Here is a 12,317-nt window from a genome sequence, read left to right as displayed (position 1 = left end):
AATGACATCTCCCCTCTTCTCTAGAAATGACCGTAATCTGAGTCCATGTACTTAGGTCAGTTATGTATTTTATGCCCCAGAGGCAAGCAGCTGCTTTCTTTGTAAACTTCAATTGGAGAATACTTTATAGATACTGACAAGGAAGAATAGGTATGCAGATCCAGACAGGTTACTGTTGAGAGAATGAAGTTGGTTACTGTAAGAATAAAGAGGTTTTATCCAGATTGTATATAATACTAGTTAACAGATGTGTGATTTTTCAAAATTACAATGATGAGCAAAAATTTGGTTTATGAACCTGTATATGGTATTGAAGTTTTCCTCTATCTTAAATTCATTAAGAAGAGAAATTAACATGTATTATCTCTCCTAAGTATTCATATAAAATGGCATTTAAAAAATAAAATTCTTAGGATAAATTGCTAATTACAGTTTGGGTTTTTTGAAAATCAGTTTTTTCATAATAGTTTTAGTCATGTCTCATTCCGTAAAAATAGAATTGTACTGTATTTAAATCAGCAGTGATTTCTGGAGCCTAGTGTTTAGAGAGGAATGGGATATTAGAATTTAGATCTTAATTAGCTTTTTTGACTTTAAGGAATACTTTTTGTCTTTAGTATAACAAATCATGGCCAAAAGACTAAGGTACACATTTTGAGGTTGTGAGGTTATATAGTATCCCAAGATACTGACTGAAAATGAAGATAGGCTCTTTTCCTATTGGGAAATTTCAGAAGTCTCCTAAGTATTTATAGTTACCCTAGTTAAGGAGGTGAAACTTAACTAGTCTTTATGTAATCATCTAATAATATTCTTCCTGCTTCAGTGGTTACAGTGCTATGGTAATATGGTTTCCAGAAAAATCCATTTATCTACTCAGGTCAACCTTCTCCCCTCCATTTGGTTACTTTTCTCCCATACTGGACTACAATTTGATTCTGATACCTGGCTGCAAAGGGTTGCATTGCCATTTTTCATGCAGTGTTCATCTTCATCACATTCTGAATTGTTGGTTGTGTTGTGGAACAGTGACATTGAATGCCAAGTCCCAAACCGCTGAAATGCAGGTAGCATCCATAACTGAGAAAAGCTGTTTTCTAATACTGCATCTTCTCGTTTCTGAGAGGCATTAGCTAAGCAGGAGCAGGTACTACTCCTTTTGAATCACCTAAGTATAGTTAACAACTCAGGGAAATAAAGATATGTAACATCTTAAATAAGACATAAAACAGCTTATATAAAAGTATCTTCCTCTGTTATAGTCCATGGTGATGTAGGACTGAAGACATCCTTGTGTTCCTTCCCAAGGAATGTCTCTTCCTAGAGCAAATAAAGCCTTTTTTATGTCATGTTAGACCTCAAAATGTTTAATTGCTATCCTGAGAGTCGAAGAGGAAGATGGGATTTTGGGACTCCACATGAAGAGAACTTGGTAGTTCAGCCAAATTTAGGACCCCACAGCCACTGTGGCTGTCTACTATGTAGCCTTTAGTTGGTGACTAAGAAGTCTGATGCTAACTGTGATACCAAAAGGCAGTGACCAAATCAAACATCTGGAAAGTAATAGAAACACATAAAAGTACTTCCTGTCTTCCTCCTCTGTCCTCTGTCCTAGTGTCCACATGATGAGATGTCTGAATCAGGTCAGTCTTCTGCTGCTGCCACACCCAGCACCACTGGCACCAAGTCCAATACACCAACATCCTCAGTGCCCTCTGCTGCTGTCACCCCCCTGAATGAGAGTCTGCAGCCCTTAGGGGACTATGGCCTTGGAGCAAAGAACAGCAAACGCACGAGAGAGAAACGCAACAGTCGCAACATGGAAGTCCAGGTCACCCAAGAAATGAGGAATGTCAGCATAGGTACTGTAGTCTCCTGACTCAACCATGTGCAGCCTGGGGAAGGGCATAAGCAACAGGCACCTTCTATGCCTGAGGATCAAGTCTGTATTCTTTAGAAGCCCAGCACTGAAGGAGAGCTTTGTATAGTCTTGTGGCTTGTATAGGTTTTGGCTTGTGCAGACTATTCTTATTCAGGAGGCATCTTTCATTCTCATACAAGTCTGCAATCTAATTAATAAGCAAAAAGGAAGATGGGGCATTTTCTACTAAAATTTAACTACAAAAATAATGACACAATTCACTCGATTGCTCAATCAAATCTTTCTTGGTTATCCAGCAATATCCAACAATATACCTTTGAATATTTTTTTTTTTGGTGACACAATTGGGGTTAAGTGACTTGCCCAGAGTCACACAGCTAACGAGTGTTATGTGTCTGAGGCCAGATTTGAGCTCAGGTCCTCTTGACTCCAGGGCCGGTGCTCTATCCACTATGCCACCCAGCTGACCCACCTTTGAATATCTTTGCATGCATCATAAGTGCAAACAGGGCTTATACTGCACATTTTCCCCTATTAAGTGACTTCTAGGAATGCAAATAACATTTCTCTCATTCCTCTCTCTTCCATACACATATATGTTTGTTAGGTCTTTCTCTTCTGTTGGCCAACTTGGAAAAATTCTTTCTTGATAATCCCTGCCCCAGCAAGTGATCCAGGATGTTCTCTCTTGAAATTTCTTAGAGTAATCTTGTGGTGAGGGTCCTTTATCTCAGTAATTAAATATGAATCACAGATTTTCCTCTTGTCTTCTTATAGGGATGGGCAGTAGTGATGAATGGTCTGATGTTCAAGACATCATTGATTCCACACCAGAACTAGACATGTGCCAGGAACCTCGATTGGAACGTACTGGAAATAGGTACAATAACTCTCCTCTAGATCTCCACCCTTTTCCAGGCTTAAGTGGGATGACTTTTTGCTTATACTTTCCTCGTGGGAAACTGCATGTCCTAATGAATTAGATAAATAGACCGAGAATTGGATACTACTACTAATCCTTGGTGAATTCAGTCAAAGCTATTCCCCTCCTTTGTCTTAGCTTTTCTTTGCCTAATGAGATAATTAGTTTTCACACCACTGTATCTCACTGTCTCTGAGTGGGAGACATCTCCTATTATGTCTCTCTTTTATGTCTATAACCTGAAAGAACAATGTTGGTCATTTAATGGGAGTTATACAAGGCATTTAATAAACCTATAATAGTGTTCCATAGCAGTATTGCAAACTAACCTGTTGCGTGCACATGCATTTTTTTCTCCCTACAGTCCAACCCAAGGAATTGTTAACAAGGCCTTTGGCATCAACACTGATTCCCTATATCATGAGTTGTCTACAGCAGGTTCTGAAGTTATTGGGGATGTGGATGAAGGTGCAGACCTACTAGGTAAAAGTTGTTCTTCATGACTGTATGATGCAGTTTTTCATGTAAAATAGACCTTTCAGCAGCCCTATAGTAAGAACATTTTTGGAGGAGTAGACTTGGAGTAAAAGTTGTAGCCAGCAACCTGAAACAGATCCCCTTTTGTCCACCCCACAGTTCCCCTTGATACCAGTGAAATGCCTGGAGGATAAGAAATTTTGGGTATATTCAGTGTGCTATGCTTCTCATAAGAAAAGGTATTAGAAAAGACATCCCCCAAATATTATCAGACTTATTTTAATTTCCATGTCACCATAATTTCTAAGATGGACTGAGAACATCTGTTTAGAAAGTTTCTTGTTTAAAGTTTCTTGCTCAGTCCTTCCTTCTGTGCTAAAAAACAAATACCTTCAAAATAAGCATGGAATTTTTCTGACATATTTTCTAGAGTCATCTACTATTTGAGGCAGATAAACCAGCATTGATCATAAATGTTATTAAGAGCCAAAAGGTTTATATCCTCTGTGATCCTAATTATGAGTGTCACATTTCAATGCATCATTGAATTTAGTCTGTAAAGGCTTGTGTGTTTTCAGTCCATGCTGTCTTAGAATTGACTTCCCTCTCTGCCTCTTCTGGTCGATAAGATGGGTGAGATCCAGAATGTTTTCCCATCTGCCCATAGCAAATCCTGGTTTGTTGACCTTCAGAGATACAAGTTGATGTTCACTTGAATAATTATGTACTTTGATCTCTTTCTGCTGGCCAGGAGCATTAAAGAGATTGGCGTTTTCCTTCTACATGATCTAATTCACATGGTTTATGGCCCAAGAAAACTGTTGCTACTGGTTTCCCATTTAAATGTGTCTTAAGCAACCATTCTCTGATGAGTCCAGCTAATTAATTTGTAAATATATTCTTTAGTTTGGTATCTGCTACCTGTGATACCTTTGTTGTGCCTCATCTGCTCATTGTTAGTGTATTTTTTTCTAAGGCATGAAGTGAAGTGACCTGACTTCTTACAATTTCAAGGCAGAGTCTCCCTGCTGTGGGCAGTTCTTACCTAATGTACTTGATGCCATCCTGCCTTAGTGTTGTTCAGGGTGTCCTTAAACTATGTTATGGCTTCATATTCAACCCCTTTTTACTGTTATTGGTTGTTCCCTTAGATGCTTAGACATTTGTGGTTTAACAGATCCAGCAATGAGGTGCATATTTCTGATCTGAATTCAGAGAGGCTGATCGTACAGTTGGCTATAGTGTCCTCCTAGTCTTCATAGATATTGCCATAAACTGAAGATCAGTTGGCCTCCTTAGTTTGGTATTGTTCCAGATTTTTTCAGCCTGTGTGTCTACTTCATAGCCTTCTTAAAAGGCAGTGTATCTGCACTTGCTGTCTGGTGGGGAACATATATAGATAGATTTCTGTAGTGCTCAGTACTACAACTGCAACCTACCTGAAGGGACTGTTTGGGCCTGAAATTATAATTGTTTTTCTGTCTAGGCTTAATTAACACCAAGGAAAAGTGGAATTTCTTTTTACTTCAAATATTTGAACATTTACTCTTTTAAAAACCATTTTTTTTTTATTTTAAAAAATTTTGTTATGGAAAGAATATACTTAAACTGTGTTTGTGTCATTCCACATTTCCCTTCCAGTATTTCTTAATCACTATTTACATTTGGTTTCATTCTTCAAACATAGCAAATTACTGAACTTTTTTTTTTTTGAGAGGACAGTTTGTCATCTGAGGTAGTGGTCATGAGACTTTATGAAAAATTATGTCTCAAAGTAGACAGAGAAAGAAGAGATTTAGCAACTCTAGACAATATAGTAATGATATGTTAACTACTTTCAGTTAAAGATATTTTATTAAGGTATTCCCTGGACTTGCATTGAGTTATGCCTTCAGTGCATCATTATGATGACCCTGGGTTTGCCATGGGTATGCTAGTGGGCTGTGACCTCTAGCTCTGTACACTGCCAGAAAGGCTTTGAGTTTAGACATAATGACAGACTGTATGTCTATTGTAAGAGTATCTGCCTAGCCTAGGTGAGAGAAGATTTATCATCATGTTTGTTTTGAGGTGATTATTTGAATGCAGTAACTCACAAAGACTTCTTCTAAAGCATAATGACTTTATCAATGGAGGGAGTACCCATATTGACAAAATGACAAATTCTTGGAGTATTGAATTGTAACTAAGTTAATTTTTTGGATTTTATTATTAAACACCTTAACTTTTGTCTTCCTACCATTTTAAATGATTAAGTTGGCAGACCCACTGAACCTAACTGCAGTGTATCTCTCTGACTTGTCTTGACTCATTGTTTGGGGACATCATCCTATAGTACAGTACTATTCTTCAGCCCTTCTGTCCTTTTCTGTGTCTCTTTGCTCTTGTTACCAGAGCCATCCACAATGTAGAGAGTGAGAGTATCCTCTCTAAGGTGCTGGCTATCGTTTCACTTTATCCCACCAAATGCTGCCCCAAACCTTCTTTCCCCTAAAACTGTGAGCTGAGTACTTTGGTGCAGGAGAAGGATTTCTTTTGGCAAATTTCCTGAAATGAAATGTTTTGTTTATTCTTTATCTTGTGATTACTGTCTTCTTTGATTTATTTTGTCATATGAACAATCTTCACTTCCCTATCTGTAAAACATGAAGGACAGTAATAAAGAAGAAAGGACGTTGGAAACCATATACATAGTGAGTGCCATGTTCTTCAAAGTAAGCTGTCAAAATCTAAAAAAAAGGAATGATGTTACTGAATACTTGAGCAAGCAACTTTTTTGAGAAAAGCAGCCCTATTTCTATGAGGGAAAATCATGTCTGATCACTCACTACTGGAGTAAAGATATAGATGAGGATAACTTGTAGATATGATTTCCATTGCTTTTCAAATGGCCTTTCATAAGGTTAATTCAGACTCTTAAAATAATTGAGTCACCCTAGGATTGTAGGGCATTTTCTAAGAGATAGGGAAAGGTAAGAGGGATGGGGAATTACCCAGTGAGGAAACTCCCTCTATCCAAATGCAGGTTGATATCTTCTCTGTATAGTTTTAGTTATCAAGAGCACTGAACATTTATAGGACTTGTCCAGGGCTATACAGGCAGCATGTATCAGATACATACACTAGGATGTATCAGAGATGAGACCTGAGTCCTGGCATTCCTGGCTTTGAGACTATCTCTCTCTCTGCCGAGTCATGCTGTCTCTGTTACAGAGACAGGAAATAAAGGAAGGTGAAAGCAAGTATATACCTGGAATAGTGTATACAGTGAGATTACCCAAGGGATCAGTGCTGGGGTCAATCTTACTTAGAATTTTTAATTTTTATAAATGGACTGGAAAGGAAAGTGCTAAGGAAACCTTCAAATCAGCAGGTAATATTAGGTTTTTCAGGTTAATGAAATACCCTGCTGGTGGCGTTCTGGAAAAACCTATGACCTCTAAGTGACTCCCATTTCACAGGTAAAGTTAGACTTGTTGTTGAAACTTGGCTGTCCCAGCATCTGGGAAGGTAGCCCAAGGCACTTGAAAATGTTGGACTGTGTCTAAATAGTGGGTGCACCAAGAGCAGGGGCTAAGAGTCACTAGTAGTTTGTAGGCAGGTATGTTTAAAAAGAGTTCACAGAAACTCTTGCCTGCAGCTCTCTTGAGCTTTTTGTGGCTTACCTTTAGCTTTTTCTCTGTTCCTGCCCCTGGTCTGTCCTCACAAGACCTCAGGATTAATCTCTTGACACTTTTGTGTTAAGGGTCTGAACTATGAAGACTTTATCAAGCTGATATTGCCCCTTACTGTGACACACCTGGTTTGCTCCATTTTAATAAACTTCCCCCTCCCTGATCTCTCAGGCCCCAGAGCTTGTTTGCTATGCTTCTGGCATAGCAGAAGTGAATCATAACTAGAAAAGGCCAACTTGTGGAGGCAAGTTGTGCCAGTGAAGGAGCATCCCCACGGGCTACAAAAACAGAAGTGTTGGTGCCTTCTCTTACCCCACATGAGTGAGCTCTCCTAAGGAAATGTCAATGCTTATCAGTAGTCTTGACCAACTTCTAGCCCAAATACAGTTATAACTGAAGTTCTGCCATTGACCAAATAAGAAGTGAGGTTCTGATGCCAGAGATAATATTCTGGGAGATAATATTCATTGCTACACACAGCTCGTGCTAGCAGATGTCAGAGCTTTAGGGAATTTGTGAAGCCCCACAAGACTTCCACCAGTAAATTGGTCAAGTGCAAGAGAAGCATGGCTCAATGGTAGAATATGTTAGTACCTTCAGAGTGATAAGACAGGATGCCCTTATGAACCAATTCAGGGAAGAATTTATTATGAGCTCTATTCAAGGTTTCAGTAGCCATGGCCTTCTAGGGTATTTTAACAAGCTTTGACATAGAAATTAACCTCTCTCTGATTGAGCCTCAGGCCATGTACCTTGGGTACCCAAGCTACAAGTGGCCTCCTACACAAGATTTAAGAAAGCCAATAAGTTAGGTGAGGTGAGGTGTGGCTCTGATTTGACCCCATTGTCCCCGTCCCATCCCCCAGACACAACTCTCTGAGCTACCTTATCCAAGTGGTCAAGCTAATAATCCCTAACCATTTGCCAGGTATTGGCTCTACATTAATGCAGCCTTGAGCAACTTCATAGACCTTACACTGTCCCGGGGTGAGGCAGTCATACCTCTGATCAAGACCATGGACATGTATATGCTTCATTTTGGCCTAGTGACTCAAAAGATCCACTTGCTACAGGTTTGAGTGGACTATTAAGGAACTTTAATCCCTGGACTTTGCTAGTGTCCTCCTTATTCCTGGTGGTACATAAAATCCATTGGTTAGGACTGCATGAGCGATATACTCAACAGATATTTATTAAGCATCTTCTGTGTACATGGTTGAATACAAATATAAAAATGAAACAATCCCTGCCCTCAAAGAGCTTATATTATGCTATATTTACATCACCTGGCATTTCAAGCAAATGACCTTTAGCTCAGGTTAACACTTCTAGCCCTTCTGGCATACCACTCTGTTGACTGTCCTTGGAAACTCCCTTGCCCAAGCCTAGCCTCAAGCTACCAAGCTAGTACCAAAACATTATAGTATGCCAAAATAGTTTGCCTTTGGGAGTTTGATCTACTTACACATTATGATTATGACAACATCAAAGGTTTTATCCTTTTTCTGCCTTCTCCTATATACTCTATGAAGCAAAGGTCAACCACACTGAATTACCCCATCTGGAACAGAATTGTTGATAATAAAAATCTGTATTCAAGACTTAACACCTGAAGTGAACATGGCATTCCATCATTGTGCTGTCTGATCATCAGAAACTGGAACATCTCCAACTGGCCAAAAAAAAAACCTGAGCACATGATAAGTTGAGTAGGCCCTGTTGTCTAGCTACTTCGGTTTTCAACTCATTTTTGTCTCAGGCTGGTAGCAGAGTGGTTTAGTGCACAGTTGTAGAATGTTACTGATGAAGGGTGTCCTCTCTTCCCTCTTCCACTGTCCATCCTAGGGCCTTGGTAGCCAGATTGATTCAACTGACAGGAAACATTTATTGGCAACAGTAAGCAGATGGACATGACTGCCTTATTCTCCCTCTTTGGATGAGGTGTCCACCACCAAATGGCCTTGAGAGAATCTCTTTCTCTTAGATATCTTCTAGATCCATGACCTCCCTGATCATATCATTTAAAATGATATAGTTTATCTCACCTTTTGAACCATACTTTCATATTTTATTAAACTGGAGCTCCTTGAGAGCAGGGATTTTTGTGGTTGTGGTGGTGGTGGTGGTAGTGGTAGTGGTATGTTAGTTTGGTTAGTTTTTTGCCTTTCTTGGTATCCCCAGTGTTTAGCACAGTGCCTAGCACAGAATAGTTGCTTAATAATTGTTGACTGAATTTACAGGCCTAAGTACACCTCTCCACAGCACACTACTCCTTTAATCCTGACTTTTAAGCTATAGGCCTTTGAATGAGTGTCCCTATAGATTTTTTAACATCTGTAATCAATCAACAAGTATTTATTAAGTAGCTTCTGTAGTCTCTAGGGATTCAAGTACAAAGAATGAAACAATCTTTCCTACAACGAGCTTGCGTTCTAAAGGGAAAGACAGCAACTACATATAAAAATAAATATATGCAACTTAAATAGAAAATAAAATACAAATATATATGTGTGTGTGTGCATATATATATAGGCATATGTATAACAAGGTTAAATATAGAGTAGTATGAGAGAAGACACTAGTTATTGGGAGGAGCAAGAAAGGCTGTATATAGGAGACAGTGCCTGAGCTGCATCCTAAAGGAAAAAGAGGCACTCTGAGGTAGAAGTAAGGTGGTGGTTGTTGTTTGTCCTTTGTTCTAGAAAAGGATCATGACATCAGGAAGGTGATGTCATGACTTGCAAGTGAATTGGATTTAAATGAGGGAGGTCTGTGCAAAGTCACCAGCTTCACTTTCTCCTCCGGAGCCATCTGGGCCCAGTGGCATGATATAGATCAGGACAACTGGAGATGCAGTGGGAGACCTTGACCTTTTTAAGCTCAGGTCTTTCAGGTCTCAGTTTGATAGAGGCAGTGCCCATTCAGTGATTAAGGCTAGGAAGGAATTGAGGCAAAGAGTGGCCTCTTTTACCTAGTCCAAAAAAAAAAAATCAATTTGGGTGGGGAAGACTGTCTGGATTTCTGACCAAAACAGCAACAGTTGCTATTTACGTTCACTCTGAGCCGTCAGGGCCCAAACAATGACCAGGTGGGGCTTGGGCTGGGCTCTCTGTTGGCCAATCAATGAGAGCCAGAGTGGTTTTGGTTTAAGGCATGGGCCTTAAGAAAAAAATAAACCCCAAGATATCTTGCAAGGTTTCAGCAATAAAAATTTACATTCCTTGTATATGTAGAGCCTATATCAGATTGCACAGCATCTTGGGGAGGGAAGAGGAGAAAATTTAAAACTCAAAAGCTTATGGAAGTGAATGCTGAAAACTAAAAATAAATTAATTAAAATTTTTTTAAAATTTTGCATAGACTAAAAAAAAACCCAACAATTTCAGATGAGGTTACCATATTGTTTTTTTTTTCTTGATTATTTAACTTTGTTACAAGAGACCTCTCACTGAGTGGGGATAATATATAAATGTTTTTTAATGTAAAACAAAACACATTAATAAAACTTTTTTTAAAAAATGTACATTCCTTTGGACAGAGCACCTGCAGGTAAGGGTATTATACCCTATATGGGCAGACGAAGGAGGAGAGGAGAGGACAGGAGAGAATTTCTGTAAGAGTACAGTTTGGGTTCATTGTTGAAATGAAACAAAGACACGCTGGTAGGTCTTTCAACAGTTAACAAAGTTTATTTAGCCATAACGTATATGATCAACAAAGAGCAAATAGTGCTTGGCTCAGATAGATTCAGTACTCCCTCGCCTCCTTATGGAAACATGTCTAGTCAGCCTTGTTGCCTTCATGGGGAAAACCCATGTCACAAGGAGAAATCATGGATCACTTGAAACTCCATTTTAAATCTCCTCTGTTAAATCTTTACGGACCCCTCTAGCTGAAATTGGTCTCTTCCACCTCCCAAATACTTTATTTATTGTCCATGTAGTACAGTTTACCAGTTAAATAGATACTGTCTTGTTACTTCATGTTATTAATCTAATAAGCTTCTTGAGGTCAAGGGGGTTGCCTTCTCTGTTTCTTGTATCCCTTCATAGCACCCAGCACTGTGTTCTGTGGGCCCAGAGTAGGTGCTCAGTAAGTACTTGCTAATTGGTCAATTACTGACATGATGGAAAAACATATCTTCTCAAGGTTTGAGTTTCCTTTATTATTTTCCCTCTTCTGCTGAATCCTTTATACGAGAAATAAGGAGAGTTGCTCTATTTGCAACTACTTTGAGCTTTAAAGTTAGGTAGCCCTTATACCTCTTTATTTGTCTTTTAGATGTCTATGCAGTTATTAGGCAGAAAGCAAAGACATTTGTCAAATCCACACCTCCTAGGAAGGAGAGTAACAATTTTGCGGAAAGGCCTGTATTAATCAAGCCCTCCTACAGAAGCGACCTTTATCTTTCCAGTGTGGGAAGATGCAAAGAGATCTTTAACTACATTTTTCCACTTTTTTTTTTAGCCTAATTCTGCAGATAAAAAGTATAAGCAGTAACTCCAAACTCCTCCTTCCCTGTAGCCTTTCTTTGAGCACTGCTCTGGAGATTGGATCAGATGATCTCCAAGGTTCCTTCCAGTCCTAAAATTCTAGGATTCTTCTTGTTCTCCCTCCCAAGTAACTATTTATATCGTACCCCACCCCACCTCCTTATCCCCCAACTATTGCCTTCCCTGTGTTTCTTTGCTTAGAACTAGGGGACAAATGTTATCGAGTGTGGGGTAGGAATTTCTCTTCCATTACTTCCAATTGCCTATAGGCAATTGGATTCTTTTTATTTCAAAATGAAGAAATGGATTAACAAATGTTATTGGTAAGTTACTGATTTCTCATCCCAATAAGGATCATAGGTCTAGAGTTTAAAAGGACATTAGCAACCATCTAATCCAACTTAGTTTCACAAACAAGGAAACTGAGGCCCAGAGAGGTACAGTGACTTGGCCAAGGTCAGACAGGTGACTGAGCAGCATTTGGACCCTCAGGTGCACTGACTGTAGAGACAATGCTCTTTCCACTGTATTATGCTGCTTCTCAACATTTTACAAGGCCCCAAACCTTGGCAGTGCTGTGAGAAAAACTGCGCCCCAGAGCTCTTCACAGGTCATCGAGAGGACCCCCTCAGACCATGGTCAGAAGAAATCAGAGGAAAGTGGGAGCAGGCCTTCAACGGCAGAATAAAATGGAATAGGAAATGAACAACTCAGTTCCTCTGGTGGTATTTGAAAGCCTAGCTTCTGGATTGCTAAAGCCATTTAGCTCTTATTTCCCTGTCAGATCTTTACCTTTGTATTTCTGCCCCTGGGTAGCCTTATGACATCAAGATAGACTAGACAGTCCTTTTCCTTACTCTTCATACCCT

The 12,317-nt window shown here is 39.3% G+C and overlaps 1 protein-coding gene across 14 annotated transcripts in view; it reads left to right on the top strand.

The window, feature by feature from the left end:
- The window catches only part of MAPK8IP3 (mitogen-activated protein kinase 8 interacting protein 3), an 84,790-nt gene that overhangs the window by 38,944 nt on the left and 33,529 nt on the right, over positions 1 to 12,317 (top strand). For all 14 annotated transcript variants that reach the window (XM_027862669.1, XM_027862660.1, XM_027862668.1 and 11 more), the window contains 3 exons: positions 1,616 to 1,862; positions 2,660 to 2,762; positions 3,169 to 3,287. In XM_027862669.1, the coding sequence (XP_027718470.1) occupies positions 1,616 to 1,862; positions 2,660 to 2,762; positions 3,169 to 3,287 (469 nt within the window). The remainder of the gene's footprint in view (positions 1 to 1,615; positions 1,863 to 2,659; positions 2,763 to 3,168; positions 3,288 to 12,317) is intronic.

Source organism: Vombatus ursinus, unplaced genomic scaffold (genome assembly GCF_900497805.2).
Source record: "Vombatus ursinus unplaced genomic scaffold, bare-nosed wombat genome assembly UNPS02014770.1, whole genome shotgun sequence".
In the NCBI taxonomy this organism is placed as follows: domain Eukaryota; kingdom Metazoa; phylum Chordata; class Mammalia; order Diprotodontia; family Vombatidae; genus Vombatus; species Vombatus ursinus.
Note: the sequence above shows the minus strand (reverse complement) of the source record. Positions and strands in the feature narration are given on the sequence as shown.